Source organism: Epinephelus fuscoguttatus, linkage group LG2, assembly GCF_011397635.1.
Source record: "Epinephelus fuscoguttatus linkage group LG2, E.fuscoguttatus.final_Chr_v1".
Classification (NCBI taxonomy): domain Eukaryota; kingdom Metazoa; phylum Chordata; class Actinopteri; order Perciformes; family Serranidae; genus Epinephelus; species Epinephelus fuscoguttatus.
This window is the reverse complement of record NC_064753.1, coordinates 31124940-31147846: the sequence shown is the minus strand read 5'-3', so window position 1 is coordinate 31147846 and position 22907 is coordinate 31124940. Positions and strand designations below refer to the sequence as shown.

General features: G+C 41.5%; 1 protein-coding gene across 1 annotated transcript in view; it reads left to right on the top strand.

Moving 5' to 3' along the window:
• Window positions 1–22649, top strand: part of lgr4 (leucine-rich repeat containing G protein-coupled receptor 4) — a 38795-nt gene extending 16146 nt beyond the window's left edge. Inside the window, exons 3-18 of the mRNA XM_049595588.1 lie at window positions 4865–4936; window positions 6239–6310; window positions 9465–9680; window positions 11145–11216; window positions 12275–12343; window positions 13252–13323; window positions 13553–13624; window positions 13812–13880; window positions 13965–14036; window positions 14294–14359; window positions 14538–14609; window positions 14733–14804; window positions 14922–15047; window positions 16720–16814; window positions 17869–17922; window positions 18037–22649. Coding sequence (XP_049451545.1) covers window positions 4865–4936; window positions 6239–6310; window positions 9465–9680; window positions 11145–11216; window positions 12275–12343; window positions 13252–13323; window positions 13553–13624; window positions 13812–13880; window positions 13965–14036; window positions 14294–14359; window positions 14538–14609; window positions 14733–14804; window positions 14922–15047; window positions 16720–16814; window positions 17869–17922; window positions 18037–19445 — 2680 coding nt within the window. The 3' untranslated portion in view covers window positions 19446–22649. The remainder of the gene's footprint in view (window positions 1–4864; window positions 4937–6238; window positions 6311–9464; window positions 9681–11144; window positions 11217–12274; window positions 12344–13251; window positions 13324–13552; window positions 13625–13811; window positions 13881–13964; window positions 14037–14293; window positions 14360–14537; window positions 14610–14732; window positions 14805–14921; window positions 15048–16719; window positions 16815–17868; window positions 17923–18036) is intronic.
• The last annotated feature ends 258 nt before the right edge of the window (window positions 22650–22907 follow it).

Sequence of the window (22907 nt, the reverse complement as noted above, 5' to 3'; positions counted from 1 at the left end):
TATTATTATTATGAATTCATTTTCCATAACTGGTCATCCTGTTAGTTGTTGCAGGGGGGCTGGAGCCTGTCCTTGCTGTCATTGGGTGAGAGTTGGGGTACACCCTGGACAGGTCACCAGACTATCACAGGCCTGACACATAGAGACAGACAACCATTCACACTCACATTCACACCTACGGACAATTTAGAGTCACCAATTAATCTGCATGTCTTTGGACTGTGGGAGGAAGCCAGAGTACCCTGAGAAAACCCTCACTGACACGGGGAGAACATGCAAACTCCGCACAGAGGGGCTCCCCCACTCAGGGTTCGAACCAGAAACCCTCTTGCTTTGAGGTGACAATATTAATCACTGCACCACTGTGCCTTATCATCAGTTCTGCTATAATGCAACACCCCTGCCTCTCAGTAACTCTCTTCTTTAAGGACCCTAAAAGTGCTTCTAGTGACAGTCAAAGCTGCACCAGACCTCCTGTCTGCTCAGGACAGAAACTGAGGAACGTTGTCTTCCAAATTTATAACAGTTTGCTGTTGCAGATTGTTGGTACTAAAAAGAAATTTATTTAAACTGCAGATGTAAAATGATTTGTCTTAACAGCATAATTTGTAGCTTTGTGATCAGCTTGAAAGAGCGTTACCTTGGTGACTGGATATTTCCTGCTGAAATGTACCTCGGGAGTCTTAGTTAACTTCTACCCTGAAGTTTTTAGGTACACAGACTTGTACTGTTGTTCTGTAACCTTTTTCTTTTTTAAATCAAAGAACCAGATACTTTAATAAGTAACACAGTTGTTAATTTTTTGTACTGATGATTCAACCAGGAAAGTGTCATGGCGATCCAACTGTGAGTCACGTTGTCGGTGGGAAAATGAATGTGACTTGTACTTCCAGAACCAGAGGCGCCTGAAATAGCTCCTGTCACTTCACAACTCTTTTATAATTAAATGATTCTTGGAAATGGCAATATGATCATCTTCATTGCCAACATGAACACAGGAAATTAAGTCACACGCTTAGTATCACAGATACCTACCAACAATGGTACAGAAAAAAGGTGTGTACTGTACATGTGGGAGCATGTCGTGGGGGAGGGGTGCTTGTTTGGGTTTTGCCACAGAAGTTACCTAAATAGAAAGTTAAATTGTACTGTTTCAGCAAAATTTAAAGCCCAAATGCTTTTTTTCCCTTGATGGTAAATCATGTTTGTAGCCCTCAGCTGTCAGAGTGCACTGCTAGGGCTCTTTGTGAATTTGCTATTGACAAAGGTAGACCTGTGGGAGTGGTGTTGCACAAGGAGAGGATTTAGCCTTTCCTCAACGAGATTTAGCACATTCTTCTTCCCTCGTCGGAGCCTGGGGGGACATGTACTGAATTTGCTGAAAGATGCAAGAGGAGGAGAAGCTTTTTATGTTGTGAAACCTGAAGGATGTCTGAATGATTTGTCAAACCATGTTTGCATGTGGTGGTTAGCGGCTCGTGACAGCGATTGAAGGTTCTGGGCTGTGTGAGCTCTCACAGAATCAAGTCGTATTGACACGAGCCACATTGGTCACTGTATGTTGGAAATGAACAAGAGTGACTCAGACAAGATTCGTGTCATTTTGAATTTGTAGGTGGCCATCTGCGTGTGACAACTTGCACTGTAGTCATGACTGCAGATTATGGTCTGGGAATTAAAAACTTATTTCTTATTTAAGCTGTCACAAGACATCTCTTGACAAATTGTGGCTCAGTAGAGATACATTGATTGGTTGATTTAATAGTATTCTGAATTGTGGAATTCAGCTGTGGAATTTATTCATTGAACTGACAGCCTTCTTTGTAAAGCTAGTGAGCATTCACATCCTGATATGACAGCTTTGGTCAACCACTTCAAGTCAAGCAGTAAATAAGGTCTGTGAATGGCCCCGAATTCATTTAATGTGGGTTTAGAGCAGTCGGTCTGCTGCTGGTGGAGGCTCTCTTAAAAGACTTAATGTTTTTCACATTCAGCACACTCTTAAGTTAATGTTCAAATTTGAATAAAATGCAGTAAAAGCAAAATAACCAGTTATGCTTACTCACATGCTTTCCTGCCAAGCTCACGCAAGCTTTGAATTTGCAAGCACATTACAGTTTTATTCAACTTGGTTTTTTTTCTTTGGTTTGCCATCCTCGGTGACACCATGTTTCTTGGCTGCTTGACAGCCAGCTATCTCTCTTCCATTTTTGTGGCAGATGGAGACTTTATTAGAAATTTGTTGCCTTTATAGCGAAGTTTCCGTCCATGTGTAGAGCAAATTTTGACCAAATTTCCTCTGAATCAGCGTCCACTACTGTTATGTGAATTTTAGGAGCTGGTTTAATTGAACCACGCAGCTGGTGGCACTGATTCTCTAGTTAAGTGCCATTAAAGGTAGGATCTGGAGGATTTTCAAACAAAACAAAATATAGACATATACAAATGAAATCCTGCTTAATCATCACCTATGGGCTTCTACGCATGTGTGGTGGTGACTCTGTTTGCAGAGCTCCTGCCCTTTAACTGTATTTTGATGTTTTTGTGAGCTTGGACCACATCTGGGCGGAGATTTCCCCAGCCAATGAGAGAGCGCAGGTGCCGTGCCCGAGCGTGTCCGACTGGCACCAGTGCGAGCCTTGCCTGAACCTCTTCTGTGAAGCCTTCTTCCGTACCTCCGGGCTCCGTACACCCGGGAGAGTTGAGCCTGATAGGACGGGCCAAATTTGAATGTGTGTTTACAAACAGCAACTGGAAAATCCTCCAGACCCTACCTTTAAATCATCGCAGGAGAACAGGGTGCAAGAAAATGACGTAATTAAAAGGGAACCAGTCAAACCTCAAATGGTGAAAATTGGTGAAAATTTAGAAAACATGAGGGACGTATAGCATTTACGATTGTCTTGTGGGGGTAACAGAAATGTTATTGTAAAACTTTTTTGGTGAAAAAATACCGCCATTACAAATATATGCTTTGTGTTGCACTACGAGACTTAAAATGCTTCTTGAGGCAAACAAGTGATTTTAAATTTGAATTAAGTTAAAAAGCCTTGATTTCAAAACATGGCTGCTTAAATTAAAACACCAACTGGTTTCGACCCAAAGGTCTTTGTCAGGGTACAGAAGGGTGGACAGGAGTCAAATTTCACATTTTATAAGCTTGGTAGGGGGTGTCACCTTATCTTGATTAACAAGTGAGCCCAGGTGGGTGACAGAAATGGATAGCAGTGAGAAGCCATTTTGAAAGTGAAACACTTCCACAAGTCTTTAAAAAAACAAATGCATCCACGCATGAGTGCCTGAAGTTAATTTATTTCTTCCCATGTGCTGGCCTCTTTTCTTCAAGAGCACCTGCATTTTTTGTTGAGTATCATGATAAAGATGGTCCTTGAGCACACTACTATCTTGTTCTTCAAAGTGATTTTAAATGTTTGGCTGTATACAAATTTACTTGAGTTGAAAATGTTATTGACGTGTTATACACACTTAATAGTGACTTGTTGAAAAAAAAATAAAAAAAATACCACGTCATGTCCATCTGCCTTTTTGTGTTTGTTTTAAGGCTGCTCACTTCTTTAAAAGAAAAGAATCAAAATATAGCCAAGGACAATTTGAAGTTGCAGGAGTTGCAAATTTCTGATAAAGGTATAATGTGTTACAACATGTTGTTAATAATGAGAGACCCTCACTTACAAATCATATTCCACACACAACGGAACACGCTTGTTTGGTACAGACCCCAGCAAAAATCACATCATCATCAGTTGTATATTTTCTTAAGTGAAAACAAAATGCAAAAATTCTCGGTCCCACTAAAATTGTGACTCATATGAAAATTTTAATTGCAAATTGTGCAGCCCTAGTTTGTGATGCAAATCACTGATTATATTTGTTGTAAAAACATTTAGTTTTTCTTGATACAAACTGTGAAAGGAAAAAATATGGGCTAATATTTTTTGTGGCGTGCCATTTGCCTACTGTTGGCATACAGTGTACTCATAGAACAGGTATTTTAGCTTTGTCAGTCTCATCAGGGAATCAGCTGCTCACGCTGGTCAACTCAGTTTTACGACAGAAATGCTTTACAGTGGATTAGCTCTCCAGTTCACTGAAACTGATGGCAAACAAAAGGCCAGTTCTGACTGTACATGAAGGGTATGTGGTCATCTAACAGAGTCAGACTTGATTCTCAGGCTCACACCCAGCAGCTCTTGTTGCAGGGAATTCAGCCTGGTCTGACTCACGTTGCAGAGTGATAAATCTGTTGCTAATCTCTCATGCCAGATAGTACATTCGGGCTGCGTCTCCCAATCAGCCTGTCCCATGCTTATTTACACCCTTATTTCCTATACACTTCCTGTTCCCAACAGGAAAGAGAGGTGTCCCCCATCGGCCTCAAGTAATTCATGCAGGTACTGAAGAAGCAGCCCAGTGATAAATGTTACAAGGCAAAGACTGTTACAAGAAGACACTGCTTGCATCAGCCTCAGAGGGGTGAATCAGTTTTTCACCCTCTATGGGGAGCTGAATAGTAATGGTTAGGAGACTCGGAGAGGGATCTAAGAGGTGATATCCAGGAACAGCTCTAATCTCTTGAGGGTGACGGATGAAGTGACAACAGGCCATGGCACAGACACATGTCTTTGACACCCCAGGTCCCATGCTCAGCTTCAGAGCTGGAAACTAATCTACTGAGGCGCTAGATGTAGAGAAGATCTCACACACTATGTGCTGCTTTACTCAGAGATGAATTATACTCTTTGTGTTTGTTGCTGTGTTTCTTTTGTGCAGAAATGTCTCCTGTAGCTTTAAAACATTAAAGAAATGTCCAGAAATCTAAGTGTGACTCTTTCTGTCCCCACAGACGACTTGCGGGGAATGACCTGTCATTCATCCACCCTGAAGCCCTGTCTGGACTGCATCAGCTCAAAGTCCTGTAAGCACGCACCCTCCCTGTCACCACCACCGCTGTCAACACACACAAGCACACACACTTATGGCTGCAATGGTGTGAAGTTTTCCACACACTGGGGGAGAGAGTAAATATTGCAGTTTGCGGTAACATTGTGGTGCTGTCAGTTATTGCCACCCTAAACATAGTCATGCAATTTACATCAACTCAGAATAGACCAAATGCCTTTTTCCATCCCTGCCCTCACAGTATCTGTCCCTGTGAAAACACCTAACACAGCATTGCACACAAGCCCTGTGTAAAAATTAGTTCTGCGTAATTTACATCGGGCAGCACACCCTAGTGTGCCTGCACAGATTCGAACACATCGCACAAAGCACTGCCCTGTTGATTCTGCGACGGGCCAAAAGTTCAAAGTCCTGTTGATCTACAGGTGAGGTCTTGGTTACACGACTGAAAACACAATCGCATGGCGGTATTATCATATCGAGTGAATTATTCACATTGTGACTTGTAACCACACAAGTGAAAACAAACTGGAGTATTTTGACTACATGCAGCTCAAACAAACCCTAATCACATCAGGTTTGGGTCAGTTTTTACAAATAGAGTACCTCTATAAGCAAGTGTATATGCTCTTGAGAGTGAAGATGAATATGGATTGTTTCATAACTTGATTAGTGTTTAAAGTTTCTTCATCAGCTTGGCAACAGGAATCAGGGATCAAGAGAAATATATGGAGCTACTGTCTCCAGTGAGGAGCCACATAAAAAACAACAACACACAGAGGAGGATTTAAAAAGTTTGCCAGTGTATTTAGCATCAGATGAATCTGTGGACACACACTGGCTGCGGTCGAATAGTAGAACATGCCCTTTGTCCTTTTCTAAACACTTTTACTTGGTCTTAATGGAAAATGTCACGAGGTCAAGGAAAGATATGAAGGAAAATTCATAAGGACTTAGTACTGCGGCTGTCTTTACTTAAGAAAATCTGACTGTGCTTACACTAGGCTATGGTGGATGTTTTTGACATGGGTCACTTTAAATGTTGCTGTCTCAAGAGATAGTGGGACGGCATTATTTCTTTTACTTTTGTAAAGGATGGTCCAGTGTACCCTATTTTAAAGAATATAAGAGAGGAAGCATAGAACCACCTTTTACCTAGCTTATAGAGAATTTGACCAGCTCTTATCACGACTGCCATTAAGATATGTCTGGGTTATTTCACTCAGTTAGGAACCCTCCGCAGCCACTGTTTTAAATTCATGATAAAAATGTGTTGCAAGTTGAGTTAAAATCATCATTTCTGCCATTTTATCTTCAGGATGCTGCAGAATAATCAGCTGAAGACTGTGCCCAGTGCAGCCCTGAAGAACCTTCACTCCCTCCAGTCTCTGTAAGTCATCTGCCACACACACACACACACACACACACACACACACACACACACACACGGACTTACAGACACCCTCTCACATACATGCATACTGTACACATGCGTTGGGTATTGTTTGCTTAAAGAACCTGAGTTTCAAGTGGACCTTTCCGTCCTGCATTTATAGTATTAAGGAAACACTCACTGCTGCTGCTGCTGCTGCTGCTGCAGGTTGTAATAATTATTTGTCCATGTCATCATACTGGTCATCTGTTTTGTTGGGTTAATGTAGTTTCAATTTCTTGTGAACGGTCAAACATGACCTAACGGGAGAGGAACTACGATTAAGATTTTTAAACTATCAAAAACTTTTTTAAACTGCTGATGGAACATGAAGGTGATCAAAAGGTGCTGCTGCTGCAAAAGCAGTTATTCATGTTAATATGTAAAACAAAATCACTCAGCTCTGTTTGTGAGTTTTATGAAAAGCCTGTGTTTTCTTTAGAAGTTAATAAGAAAGCTACTTTGTCCTGAATTCCTGGACGAGAAGATCCGCCGCAGCCACCGGTGCTGTTGTCAGAGAAAGCACTGCAGTGTATTTACACAGCCTACTGTCCAAAGTGGAATTCATAGTGTTTGTGCCAAAGTAACAACCACATTCTAGACAGTTACTCACAAAGATAATATAAAAAGCAGCAGCAGGAGCGGGAGCACTGCAGAACCGTTTATCTGCTAATGTATGTAAAGATCGTAACGTTTGGTGCTGGGAATTTGCTTAACAAATTTATGCAAAAATGGGTTTATAGGGAACAACGGGGGTCAATTTAGGGTCACTGAATACTGATTTCTCAGTGTGAATGACAGACAAGATGCACTAAACTAAACGCGTCCAGGATGAGAGCGTTGTACTTGTGCTGTTGGTCGGTTTGTCCATTTTTTTTCCAGACTAAAAGATCTACAGCACCACAGGATGGATTGCCATTAGTTGTCGCTCAGACATTTATTGTGCCCAGAGGCTGAATCCCAACGACTTAGGTTCACATATGTTGTTTTATGTGAAATGTCTCAACAACTTTAAGATGAATTGCTATTTAATTTGTTCAATACTTAAACTGTCTTGTGCCCAGTGCTAATTAGTCAATGTTAGCATGCTAACATGCTAAACTAAGACTGTGAAAATGATACCTCTTGAACTTCAGCATGATAGCGTTGTCAGTGTGAGCATGTTGCAATGCTAGCATTAGCATTTAGCTTTAAGTACAGCTGACAACAGAGCTGCTAGCATGGCTGCAGACTTTTAGTCTTGTTACACTTTAAATTTCACTTTAAAATCAGATATTGTTTTTTTGCTCCAAAAACATGGATGTTATACATTTGTGATGGATGTTAATTAAACAAAAAATAGAAACCCCAAATGCATTGTGTTACACTTACAGTTTGTCAAACTTTAGCGTCCATACAGAGAATTACCTTTGTTATATGTCTCTGCAGCCGTCATCTACATTATTTAAAATGCTCCACCACTGTAAGATTGCAATATGATCAGAGTTAATACTGTACTCCTCCTCCAAGTCAAGAATAAATGCATAAATCTCAATTATTTACTCAAGACATCGTTGATGTCACTCGGGGCGGTTCCACTGATATCACTTACTTAACTGCTGCAGTGTTTTTTGTGCACTAAGCCCTGTGCAAATGTAGGTCAGACTTATTCAGCAGATCTGTGGCTAACTCCTCTCTTCCTATGTTGGGTTGTTGAGTTTTCCAGGAGCTTGTTTGTTTCCCCGTGTTTACTCGTAACTGTCAGCCCTCTCACGATTTCCTGCTCCACTCGCCCTCGGTCTTCAGCATTGTTTTTCTGCGACTACCAAATGTCAGTTTCACTGAGACCGTGATGCGTATATGGCTCTATTTTTTGCCACCTCCAGGGACTAATGAGGGAATGGATCCAGCTGGAGAAACGTGCTGAAAGTCCAGCTTTCAGCTATTATCACCCCTCTATAACCCTCCCCTTGTCCCTTGCTTCCCCTCTCGTCTTTTTTCCTGCCGCTCTTCTTTCTTTTTAACAGATGTCTTTTCTCTGCAAGGGTTTTAAGGTCTGTAGCTGAAGTAATATGCTTTGACAGAGCCAGGACTTGGTTTGTATAAAGCCTTAGAGAGCTAAATGTCAATCAAGACTGTTTTTCTTCCAGCCCAGACACTTGAGGAATTTTGAGGGAGGGCGAGACACTCGGTGAGGGAGGATAGCAGGAGAAAACAGGGTGGTGATGGTGAAAGGAGCACTTGTGCATTCATAATACTGCTTAAATTAAAAATATTTCCTTTTTTACCACCAAGATTTTGGCTCGCTCCTGATAAAAAATTAATATGTTTGCAGGGTCACTGCTCTGTAGTCAGTCAAACATCAGATTCCCTGTATTTTCACATCATCTTTATATCCTCTGCATTGAGAGGAACTGGTGCAAACACCACTGCTTTTACACTACTACACTACTGTAGTCCGCATTGCACCTTGAATTTTATTTTTATTTTTATTTATTGTGTCTGTAGGACTACAGATGGAAAAAAGTGTTTTGCTAAATCTGGTGCAACCATGTTTTCATTTCTTGTAAATTAATAATATCATTGCACACTGTTTTCTTATAAATCAAATAAACTAAACTAAACTTAGCTGCCTGTTTTTGGTGATACACAGGTTGTGGCTAATTGGGCAGAGTTAGCGTATGTTCATTGAGTGCACATCAGAATTAGATTCTGGTCGTTGCATTAACAGACATCCGAGACCTTTCAAAGCCTTAATGAAATCCAAGTGTGGTTAAAATGTGAATGAAATAAAATAGTTGAACCGTAGCGTGCAGTTATCTGCATTTTGAAACTATACTATAAACTAACACTTCATCTCCCAGATGATTTGGAGCTGGAAGGTGAGCTCTCTGGTACAAGCTATTTGCTGCTTTGCTTGCCATAATCATGACTGGCAAGGTGACAATAAATGAAAAGAAGGATTGGGTTAAAAAAAAATATATAGTTAACACTTATATGATTAATATAAATTTTTCTTTGTTGTTTTCTTTGCTGTTTGTAAGGCATTCACAGCAGTGTCGTATGCCTGAGCCAATTTCAATATCATTAATTTAATGAGCCCATGCTTTGTCCTTGTTCCACTGTTTTGCAGTCGCCTTGATGCGAACCACATCACCGCGGTCCCAGACGACAGTTTCGAAGGCCTTCAGCAGCTGCGCCACCTATGGCTGGATGATAACAACCTGACGGAGGTCCCAGTCGGTTCTCTGAGACACCAGGCGAATCTTCAGGCTCTAACATTAGCGCTCAACCGGATCTCGCACATACCAGACAGCGCCTTTGCCAACCTCACCAGTCTAGTCGTGCTGTAAGTAATATCGAGCTAATGTTTTAATTGGGGTTTGTAATAAAAATCTGCAGTGTTAAAGTACAAATATTCGCTGTTTACCTAATGTTTTTGGCCAGTTGGCCTTTGCCACAGTGTGCAGGGTGGATAAAAGAGACCATAGGCACCAAAGCATCTAGTGCAGTGTGTTTGATTTTCTAGTCATGAAGCTATCATTAATCCCTTCAGTCTTCTACATACTGTGGCATTTAATTAATCAGGGTTTTTAGTGAGCTGTCATTTAAAAGCTACAGTACTGATTGATAAACAGTTTTAGAGTCATTAAAGCGACCTTTCCCAGACAGCCAGGAGAACTTTGCATGCAGTCTTATTAGACCTATACGCTAAATAACTCAGCAGGAACAACCTGCTGGTGTACTTTTTTAAAACCTTAATTAACCAGGCGCACCGACTGAGAACATTCTCGTGTTGACTAAAATGACCCGAGGGAGTAGCTGAAGAAGTGAAAGTCACTGGGTGTAAAGTAGAATCAGGATATTTCTCAAGTTCAGAGCCAACACATGCAAATTCTCTGCAGCGTGAGCAGACAGTAATAGTCGGATGTCTCGTGGTGTGTAATGAGTGGAGGGATTTTTTTTGTTGTATAACTTGAAAATGGCCTCCCTGTCTGACTGTAGGTTACCATCTAGTTAGTAAAATATGAATACACTGCTCGTGCTCTGCTCTGAATAAAAGAAGCTGTGATTCATATTTAGTTTCTCATGCATCATATGCATTATTCTGTCACCACAAATCAATGCAAAGTACCTCTCCTTGTTTCCTGCTCTGGCTCTGAATGTCTCCTCTGTGCGACTGCAAATCAGATTCCAAACACAAACATGCTGTAGTATTTATTTCCACAGCTTACAGTTAATAAGTCAACAAAACGGGATGCTGCTCATGCCCTGCTGCGTTTTTGCATACACGCACTTTTGCAGTGAAATGTGCCACTGGGGTTTGAATTTGAATGTTAACGACACTTTGAAAAAGTTTCTCAACTCTGAGCGTTAATGTAAAATCTAGATTATCTTGTTCTATTATGCATGGGAGGGAAACGCTAAAACCTTCCATGAGAGGAACTCGTGCAAACATGTGGTGCATTACGAATCCGAGGGATTGATCCAAATTGTTATATATTCACGCAAACACACGCTGACACACACATTGGGTGGTATTGCTGCAGGGTTAGTATAAACACGTCAGCGTAAACAGGAAGAAAAGACCTTGAATCTATTAGGCAAGGAAAGCCTTCTGCACACACACATAAAGCACAGACACCTGATTCACAAATCACAGCCTGCCGCTTGGAGATTATTTGTGGAACATCTCACAAAAGCTGCAAAACTAGACTGGAATAAAACCCATGATGAGTGTGGAGGATCACTTTGAATCTGTCAAGGTATGAAAAACTCACAAATGTGTGTAAAACTGCTTTTGCTTCTCCAGACATCTTCACAACAACAGAATTAAAGAGATAGGAGACAACTGTTTCGCTGGACTCGTGAGTCTGGAGACGCTGTAAGTGCACAGTCATACAGTAGTTAACGTATGTGTGTGTGTGTGTCGGTCTGAGTGTGTTTGTGCTGGTGTTTGTGTGTGCTAACAGCTCCCCCACCCACCTCTGCCCTGGTTCTCCAGACATCATTGTGTCCACTTCCTCCTTTAATTGCTCTAGGATAAATAGAGCAAAGTACATGATGCTTATCAAATCTGCCCTCCCACTGCTCACTTCCTCCTGCCACAGTCATGAAAAATCTTTTAGTGACAGCCTGACCTAATGGCAACCAGTTACTGTACAACACACAGACCTTTACAGCTTTTACAGACCATTGGGATGTTTTTTTTTTTTTTAATTTTTACAGTGGGCTCTGATTCCTGTTTAACAATGGACCAAAGAGTCAGTTGTTCATTAGTTATTGTAGCTTAAAGGAACACTATGTGGGATTTTCGCCAAAAACAATGTACAGATTCATATGAAAGTCATTCCTCTTAATCATCACTGACTGTGTGACCCACTAGAAATGTATGGTGTTGTGTTTATCTGGAGAGGCTCAACCCTCTGTCTATATTTTCATCTCATTTTGCTGTGGTTGTGACCTTCCAGGGCACAGCGCACAGGTGAGGTCGGGACTTTGTGAAGAGGTAGCGACCTGGTGCCAATTGTAAGCAGCACGCACCCAAGAGAAAGCTACAAAAATGGCTGACAGTGCTGAAAAAAATGCAAATATAGCGGGGCTACAGCAAGCAGCTTTCACTTTCCCTGACGATACTGTTTGCAAACGGTAGCGATTCCTGCGTAGTATCCCGTAACCCATTAAGACCGGATGCAACATATCCAGCCAGTGGTGCTAGCTGTTGTGTTATTAGGACTTTAACGATGCTAGTTATCCTGGTTAATGGTAATTAGTGCGTGACTTGGTGCTGACAGTAAAAGAGAGGACCAGATAATGATACTTAATTGAAGACATTCTTGTCTGAATGCACCATTAATGAGTTGGCTGCAGACGGATGGATTTGTTACATCAAATTAAAGCAAATAGCGCTGACTTCCTGTGTCCCTCTCCGTCTCATCCCAGAGATCTTAACTTCAACAACCTGATGGTTTTTCCCAAAGCAATAGAGGCCCTGCCCAAACTCAAGGAACTGTGAGTATCTGTCGTACTTTTTTTTGTGTGTGTGTGTGTGTGTCATTTAAAAAAGACAAATATCTGACAAATTAGCTCTGAAGTACGTCAGAGGAAACTAGAGCGCACATGCAAAGTAGCAAAACATTTGTAACCTGCCCTCATTTTTCATGAGTCTCTAAATTGTTTAAGGTACAAATCTTGTGAATCTTGTTATAAACATTAGTTCTTGAAAGTCATTAAGTAGTCTTTAATTTGAATTTATGACGTCTTAATCGCTACTAACATTTTATCTAATTTCATCCATCTTTTGATTTCTTTTTGTCAAAATGAGTCAGGCTCTCTTGTCTGAAAGTCCACATGTCTGATGTTACAAATCTTTAAACCTACCTCTGAATCTAACACTGTCTTTTTACTTACGTTTGCACTTATGTGTTGAAAAATGTCATGTAACTCACTCTAATAACCATATTCCTACATAAAAACCTACATCTGCACCGCACCATATATATATACTACTTACCTTTATGTTTCCTGCAGTGCTTGAAGAAGAAAAACATGACATGCTCACAAATCAGTTGTAAAAATTTGGTGTAAAATGATCTTGAAAAGGTCTTAGGAAGCATTAAATATAAGTGTCTGATACCTTGAGACAACTTGTTACAGATACAGCAGGTTAAAAATTACACACATTGTGTTATTTCCTGGCACATTACGTATTTAATGAAAGGATTATTTCAGTCATTGACAAGTCTAAGGTTCTGTAGCAGACACCTGTAGTTGACACCTGCTTGAACTGTCTCTCTGTTGTTTGCCTTTTGCATTGTTATTTCTATTCTTAGATTTGCATATGTTACTTAATTGACTTATTTGAGGTGTCATTTTAAGCAAATTGTCCTCACACTGTTTCCTTGATATTCCCCCTGCAGCGGGTTCCACAGCAACGATATTGCCTCCATACCTGAAGGGGCCTTCCATAACAACCCCCTGCTGCGAACCATGTAAGGTCAAACTCATTGACACTGCTTAGAAACAGACACAGCACACTAATAAGTCACATTTGTACAAATGCTGCCGTGCACAGTACACAGTGTGCTTTCTGTTGCGCATGCATACAGTATCAGCTGACAGTGAGGCCTCAGTAAATGAATGTCCAGAAGATGGTGCCATTCTCGCATAGTAAATGATTTTGGTTTGATCTCTCCCCCTCTGCTCCTGCTGCCCTGCCAGACATCTTTATGACAACCCTCTGTCCTTCGTGGGCGCTACAGCTTTCCAGAATCTGTCTGACCTGCACTCCCTGTAAGTCCCGCTGTCAGTCACGACTCCTTACTCATCAGTGTTAACAACTTTTGTGACTCAAACACTTAAAATGTACCATTGATGTGTGTTTAAAAAGAACCCTGTGTCTTGTTTCATCCCCTACGATTGGTGCTTTGATGTTTCGTGACTGTGTGATTTTTACTATTTGTCACCGTGTGTGTTTCAGGATGCTGCGTGGCGCCAGCATGATGCAGGACTTCCCCATTCTTACGTCGACTAATAACCTTGAGAGTCTGTGAGTGAAATTGAATGCAGCATCTGTTCCTGCTTGTGCTTTTGTGCATCTCAGGAGTGACTGATGAGGTTTTTTCATTTCCAGGACACTGTCGGGAACCAAGATATCGTCCATCCCCGCTGATCTGTGCGAGGATCTCAAGTTGCTTCGGACACTGTAAGGGATTTCCCTTTCCTGACACCTGCAGTAGTGCTTAAAATATACATCTTCTACTAATATTTATACTAACTATGGTTTTAAAACTGTATTTGGATTCCTGTTCAAAAATGTGGCAGAGGTATAGAGAAATTCTTTGTAGACTAATTATATCTTACAGAGTGGAGCATGATTAACGACCCAACTTTTGTCTTTATTCATCATTTTAAAAAGCTCCAGTTGTCAAATTGTTAAAACTGTTTGTTCTCCTCCATCAGAGACCTGTCCTACAACGAGATCAAGGAGCTACCATCTCTCCAGGGCTGCATCCGGCTGCAGGAGATGTGAGTGTTGGACATGTAGAAGTCAGTTCACAAATCATTTCAGACATGGATTGGAAATCTTAAAGACAGATTGTGTTGTAAAATTAAAAAAAATACTGTAACAATGAACAGTTATGGTAATAAAGGTGTTTTTTTTTGCTTGTTTATAATCTGTTAAATTCCTGTTTTCACTCTACAGAAGCTTCCAGCACAACCATATTCAACAAATTGATAGGGACACTTTCCAAAGTCTGTCTGCTCTCCGTTTACTGTAAGTCCACTCAGTCACACATACACACACACACACACACACACACACACTGTAACACACACAGGACGCTGTAAAAGCAAATGTTGTATGGCTTGATTGTGTGCGTTGTGATTTTACACACAGAGACCTGAGCAGAAACGAAATCCGAGTTATCCACAGAGATGCGTTCCTCACCCTCACTGCTCTCAACAACCTGTGAGTGTGACCTGTGGTATTATTCCACCACCTCTTAATCATCTTAGCCACATGTCATCGTTTGGTTTGACTGACTGTGTTGTACAGAATCAAATTAATTGTGCATTTCTTTTGCAGGGATCTGAGCATGAACTCTCTGACTGTGATTCCGACAGCTGGACTGAGCTCACTCAGTCAGTTGAAACTCTCGGGGAACCCGCAGATGAAAAATGTGCTGACTGCGAAAAACCTGCCCAAACTCAGGTGAGGAAGAACTTCTGTGTGTCGTCTGCTGTCAGGGTTTGTTATCTGACGTGTTTTGTGTAAGTGCAACTTCCCGACTTCGATTTCTGGGGACCTTTGATTCATGTGATCCTTCACCTCCGTCAGTTATCTACTGTCACGGCCGAAATACATGGGGCATGGACACAAGGCCTCATGTAGGCAGGGTGGAGCGGGCTGTCTTACCTGCTATACAGACTGCATCTCTGTGATGTGTGGTTGCTGCCAGCGTCACTGTGTGCATATTGAGTTTCGCCAGTTGTCTATGCAGGGTTTGGAGGTGTGAGCTTTATTAACTGGCACTGAATTAATCAACAGGATCGTTTAAAGACAGCATGCATTGATTTGATTGATTTACTTTAATGTGAAATGTACAAACACACACAAGGTTGCGCTGTTGATTCACATTGCCTCTCATTTGAACCATTTTTAAACAGATTGTTCTCATTTTTTACACACCGCTTTATAGTTTTATCTGTTGGAGGACCACAGAGCAACGTGCAGAGAAGGAAAGAAGTCAGTGTAGCAGCTTCAGTTTATTATAACGGACACGCTCTGCTGCAGGCATGCTGCGGCAGACATGCCGCGTCGAGACCGTATCTCTCCCATATTTTGGTCGTCTGTCTCTAATACAGGCACAAAATATCCCCAGTATTTAAGCAGTGTAATACTTAGAGTCAGAGGCAGTGCTAGCTTGGACCTCTGGGTACGCTGCCAAATGCTTTGTGTTGTGGTGATATTTCAGGCTTGAAGTACTCTGATGGTACAAAAATTCCTTACAGCAGAAATTTCAGAGAACGATGCTCCTATCAGCAGTTCCATCTGAGCCTTTTTATTAAATATAAATGTTCCATTCACGGGGACAAGCAGCGTCGTCTTGTCTGCCTCCATCATGTGACAAAGCCACTGTGGCCTTCAATGACGCTCTGGGGCAAAGGGCACCACAGTACACTTTTTTTTAATTGCATTATTTTCTCTGTGATTAAATAATCAAAATTAACGCAGTATTTTGGCAGTCCTACCCAAAATAAATATTTTAAAACATTTTACCCGTAATTATTGTGATTTGTCAAAAGGTACTATAAAAGAAAAATCAAGCTATATTAAAATAAAAATATTTATTTAAAAACATTTATCACGTCTGCCTCCATCATGTGAAAAAGCCCCTGTGGTATACTACATACTGATGTAGAAAACACGACGTACACACTGCGCTGCACAGTCTCAGACCCAGCAGCTGAGTTGTTAATCAGAAGAGCAGCTGAACTGGAAACCCTCACTAACTTTGTAAACAAAACAAATTGGACTGATCCTGTAGTGAACAAAAACGTCCATTACAGGATCTACACTACAGATAATATATCTCTCTTCCTGTGTTTCTCCAGCTGTTGTGATTATATGTATGTGACAGACCGACAGAAACAAACTCCTCCTCCTGTCTTACATTTAATGAGAAAGCCAGCTGAGTCTGTTTTCTCCACTGTTGCAAACATCCAAATATTATTGAAAAAAATCAAAAGGGCCAAATATTTGCAGACAAACACGTTATTTATGCTTTCCCCACTGAGGTATTAAGATCCAGGACCATCTGTATTATCAACACTGGACCACAGCAGGACGCTCACAGCCTCTCTAAATGATTGTTTGTCCGCAGGTCCATCTCTGTCCCGTACGCCTACCAGTGCTGTGCATTCGTCGGATGTGACTCAATGAGTTCTTCTGAGGAAAATGACGTAAAGAAATCTACAGGTGGGAATGCTGCAGTCAGAGCCTTGTTGACATGTTAGCTAAACTTGTTTTATTTTATTTACATAAAAGCAACTAAAATTACCGTCAGAGTGTTTTACATCAGCCTCGGGTTACATGAGCATGCTAACAGCATTCTTTACTGCCAGACCACCAGATATCAGATGTAGATGTGAGACATGGAACAAGTTTTTCATCCACTCTGCCTGTAGCTTGCATGCTTGCTCTAAATACTCAGATTGTGTAGTGCAGATGTACAGGGAACAGTTACAGTGTGTTTTACTGCATTAGATAGCTTAAACTCAACATTTTACATACTATTTTTTTTTTCTCATGAAAAATATAAATTTAAAGGAAACTTGATTAAAATTTAGAAGAGATTTGTGCACATGGGCTGATTAATGTGATCTGTAGACTAGTGGTTCCCAACTGGTCCAGCCATGGGCTCCAGATTTTTCCTCAGTCATTAGTTCAGGGTCCACGCAGTTGATTACATTTGGCGCCATACCTACGTTTGGTCGTGTGGTCGAGCTAGCTTGCTGTGTCTGTTAAGTAGCTGTCTGTTAGTCACTCACTCTACAGCAGGAAACAGCACTTCAAAATAAAAGCTCTGAGGCGGAAATCCACTGTGCTTCAAAATTAGGTGTGTTTTTTGCAGCTTGACACACTTGCTGTCGATTCAGAATAGACCTGCGACCCACTATCGGACCATGACCCACTATCAAAATCCAGGACCATCATGTCCAACTTCAGTTTTCTGAAACAGGTGTTTGCTTCAGATGGAGGTCTTTAGTTTGTAAAATAAAAAAACAAAGATATTTACCATCCTTTTATTTGTCTTTACCATATGTTTGTGTATAGTAACAGAACATGAATTTCAGGTTCTGGAAGATGTTACGCTAATTTTTTTGGAGAGTTAAGTCTTAAACAATAACCTTAAACTGCTGATGATTGATATATAGCTAAAACAAGAATTTGGAAAGTCAAACAAAAGCCCTTGTCGGCATTCTTCCTGCTGCTTCCTGCTGCATTTCTAACGCTAAATATTTTTTCCTAGGTGGAGAGGATGTGGAAAGAATCTCAATGATTATGCATTGCTCACCTTCACCAGGTAAGCATTAAACTTTTTATATCTTTCGTTGTGCGTGTGTACAAATGTTTACAAGTGTTGAAATAATCAAAAAATTAAAAAACTTTTGAGCAACCGCATTGTTTCTGTCCTCAGGAGCATTCAAGCCTTGTGAGCACCTGCTGGGTAACTGGATGATCCGTCTGACGGTCTGGTTCATCTGCCTGGTGTCGCTGGTCTTTAACAGCCTGGTGCTGGTGGCCACCTTCTCCCCAACACAACGAGCCGCAGGACATTCCCACTCCCTCACTCCGTCTCTGTCCCCAGCCCGGCTACTGATGGGGCTTCTGGCCCTGGCCAACCTGCTCACAGGCCTGTACGTCGGCGTGCTGACCGTGCTGGACGTGGCCACCTGGGGCTCGTTCGCTGAGTTCGGAGTGTGGTGGGAGATGGGACCTGGCTGTCAGGTCACAGGAGCTCTGGCCGTCTTCTCGTCAGAGTGGGCGGTCTTGTTACTCTCGCTGGCAGCCGTGGAGCGCAGCGTGGCCGTGCGGACGATTCTCGGGAAGGTGATGATGTCACCCAGGAGGAACGGCGGCAGCCACCGTGGATGCTGGAGAGGAGATCGACGCTTCAGCATCGCTGCCGGACTGCTGGGGCTGCTGGCTGCTGCAGGAGCCTGCCTGCCTCTGCTGACCTCCAGTGACCAGTCTGCGTCTCCTCTCTGCCTGCCCTTTGCTGGCGGAGAGAGTCCCGCTCTGAGTGTTACAGTCGTTCTGGTGCTGCTCAACGCGCTGGCTTACCTGTTCACTGCAGCTGTGTACACCCAGCTGTACTGCCACCTGGGCAGGGTGGAGCTGGCTGATCCGGAGCAGACAGGTGCCCTGCGACACGTAGCCTGGCTCATCTTCACCAACTGCATCTTCTTCTGCCCCGTGGCAGCGTTCTCCTTTGCCCCTCTCTTAACTGGCTCTACAGCCGGCGGGCCAGAGATCGCCAAGTCCGTCACCCTCATTTTCTTCCCCCTGCCTGCGTGCCTGAACCCAGTGCTGTACGTGTTCTTCAGCCCGGCCTTCAGGGAGGACTGGCTGAGACTACGCGGCCGTGGAGGACTGACCAGGGAGGTGAAGGCTGGTGCTGAAAGTCACGGAGATGATGGTGGCGGTGGGTCAGAGCTCACGGACAGCGGCTCCTCCACCCACCTGGGCTTTGACTGTGGGGTGTACTCACAGCTCTGTGGAGAGACAGTTGTATGTGAGCAGTGCGAAGCTGCGCTGCATGCCAGGACCTGCTCCTCTCCCACGTCCTCCACAGTCTGTAGACACTTGGTGAAGTCACACAGTTGTCCCACCCTCCTGGCGGGAGCTGCAGTGTGCCAGCGCACCGAGGGGTTTTGGGCAGACAGCGGCACACCCTCTGCTCAGTCTGAGTACGCGGACGAGGGGGACTCGTTTGTGTCGGACAGTTCAGACCAGGTTCAGGCCTGCGGCAGAGCCTGCTTCTGTCAGAGCAGAGGCCTTCCTCTGGTACACTACTCATACAACATACCTCGAGTCAAGGACTAAGGATGCTTCAGAGCTCCAGTACGTCTGTGTGCACAGATTTCTCTGTCATGTGAATTTAGATGCTACAAGAGTATATAAACATTTTTATATCAAACAACAAAATGTGCCAACTACCCTTCTAACAGACCATTCAGCAAGCACTTAAAATTACTGTGTAAACAGAGATGCAGCCAATCATTTAAAGGGAACTTGGTATGCTTTTTGAACTTGGAGACCATTTCCAAGTGAGCTGAACTGAGCACGTCACGTTACAAGCTGGTCAATACAGGATCTCGCAAAGGAAAAATCTTGCCACCAGTGCCTGCCTCTCGCTTTTGGTTGGATCTCATGATGTTGCGAGCCTCATTGTATGTGTCAAAGATTTTGAGATTTCTCTGTTTTACCTGAACTTATAAGCTTTTTTTCTGATTTTAATTGTTACACATCTTTGTCAATTTTTAAAGCTTCTCCACAGCAACTGTTGATTTTATACTTTGATTTTTTTTTTTTTTTTACATAAATGTAGCAAATGTAATAATCATGTTAGACTTTTCTGTGTGAATGTAACTTTCAGGTGGTCTTCACCTAACCAGAGGGGGATAATGTAACGTCAGCAATAACTTCTGCCCTGCCTGCCTGTGATCGTAACCAGCGTGAGAGTGGTATAAAGTAAATACCAGTCTATAATAAACACGTCTTTGCTTTAAGTTACTAAGACTACGAATGTGATAAAAGTAGCAGATATCACTGTTATAGCAACAGCTGTTCTTGGTGGTGGTGAGAGATGTTATTTATTGTTTGAGCAGCAGGGTGAGGATGGAGACAATTTTCAGGTGGCCTTTGAATGATGAAAATACAATGTAACCCAAGCATTCACCAAAACAACAGCACTTCTCTTTGTTTAAGTCTTCACAGAAAAGTGCACAGGTTCTTCTTGTTATTAGTCTGAAGGATAAATCCAGTTATTTTTTAAATGTGGGCCTTATTTTCTGAGTTTGTGCCATCATGCTGTTTGATTTGGGTCTTTTTTCTTAATTGCAGAGCTGCATGTTCTACTTATGGTTGGGCCAAGTAACACATCAAACCCTACAAACATTTCCTTTTCAGTACAGCAGCATTTGAATAATTAAATATGAACTGCTTTTATCAGCACTTCAAATTATTTTGGGTTGACGGTACAATTGTTGACTCATTGCTTTGTTAAATACAGTGTGTTTAATTAATGTGAAGTGTTTCCAACTGCGATCAAAAGAAATTGTCTTGCTAACAGTTAGATGAGAAGATCAGTACCCCTCATCATGTACCTGAACGCAGCTTTGAAGCTACAGCTAGCAGCTGGTTAGCGTATTAGCATGGAGACTGAATGCAGAGGGAAACAGCTAGCCTGTTTAATCTGTTCAAAAACTGAAGGATTAAACAAATTAGACACAACATATTCATAAGTGAGCGTTAGATGTGCCGGAGGGCAGATTATGTTACCTTCAGTGGGAGTAAGGCTAGCTGTTTCCCCCTGTTTCCAGACTTTACGCTAAACTAAGATAAAATAATCTAAGCTGAGCTAAGATAACTGGCTAATGGCCCTAGCTCCATATTTAGCATGCAGGTCAGAGAGTGGCGTCACATTTCTCATGTAACTCTTGAGAAATATTTCCCAAAATGTCACTTTAAAAAAATACAGTTAACGTTGGTTTTATTTTAATCACAATTGTAAAAGTTTGTCGACCAACAAGCTACAAACAGGAAATCCCCAAAATCTAAATCAACCGTATTCACATAAGTCGAACTGACGAGCAGAGTGATAGCTGCTGTGCGTTTCTGGCTGATTTCAAACATATCATTAAATATAATTTGGCCTGTGAGCGACAAGTTAAACACACGAATACCGTCCAAGTTAAACGCGTGAATGTAATCCCACTCTTCCACTTCTTCTAACATGATGTGAACGCAGCACAAGACTGGCAGCCAGCTGAGTCAACAACAAAGCAAAAGCAAAGTGGTGCCAAAGCGAATGTGAGCTGGACTATTATAATTGAAACGTGGGCGGATTATTGTTGAAACCACAGATATTTAAAGACAAGTATCTGCAGTGTGGATCTTTTGGGTGTCGAGGTACTATACAGCTCTGCAGTGAAATGCATGATGGTATGAAAGTATGAAAATAAGGTCCATGTTGAAAATAAGAGGAGTTATCTTGAAGCTAATTCACCGCCTCTGGTGTCTTTGCAATTTATACACACTCACTGTTTGTTCATTTCAGCCTGTTTCATTGTATGTGTCATCAGAAGAGCATTATCATATTGTAACGCAGATGTCTTTTCACCCTGAGAGCTGACCTGAGTGAGACTGTGTGTGATGAGGGACTGACTGATGTTTGGTGTGCTGGAGCATGACTGTACACATTAAGGTGGATACACCCTCAGAGCGTGTATCCACAAGTGCGCGTCATGTGAGTGCTCAGGAATTTAGGCAATGTAGGGAAACGTTTTCTCCCACCAGCAAGACATTCTTGTGTCCTTATAGTGCACCATTTAATTTTAATCTTTTTATTTTATTTTATTTTATTTTTTAATTTCCATATAGGCATTTGTCTCAACCGGGTGTGTAAATTTTTGCACCATCCAAAATGTCCGATGATTGTTTGTCCCATCTGGTGAAAATGTACAAATCTTTTAGTAGGGTTTTTTTTTTTTTTTTTTTTTTTTTGTATTTGTATGTAAATTATTTGACAAGAAAACAAGTAATCAAGAATGGGATGCTAACTAAGGAAGCTACCTCCTCGACTGTAGTGGCTACCAGCAGTGCTTTGTAAAAGAAAAGTCTGTTTTTCGTCTGTTTTTCTTTTTGTTTGCATTCTTAGCTTTATGTCGACACGTGGTTGTACATCATCATTTTAGATAAGTGCAAATTGTGGGAGGAATCTATGTACTGTATACTGTGATTTATTTTTTTTAACCAAACTATAAACTATGAATTTTTTTTTTTGTTTGTTTTGTTTTATCTTTTATAGATTCAAACTTGCAGAATAATACAGATTATAAAAACAATCTCACTTTAATTTCAGTTCAAATTAAAATCGTGTTTGTAGTTTTTCATGTGAGATCTCCCCGAGTTGTTTTATTCTGTTCGAGTAGAAAAATAATTCTATAAATTGTGAATGAATAAAATTGGAAGATCACAACTACTTTTATTTACATTTGTGTTAAAATTAAAACACTGCAGCGATCATTGTCCGTATCAAATAATTTATCATATGCCTGACATTACTGTACTTGTTACCTTGTTTGAAACTTGTCATATCACCTTTCTAATGCAGCTTTGCCACTTCTAAATCATTGCACATATTGATTTCTGACTGGAGATAATATAAAAAAAATTCTGTTCATTGCAATATGTCATAGAAAGGTCAGATCCTCTAAAATGAAAATACTGACTAAAATCCTACACATTTGTCTCCCAGCAGATTTCCTCATTGAACTCTGAGCA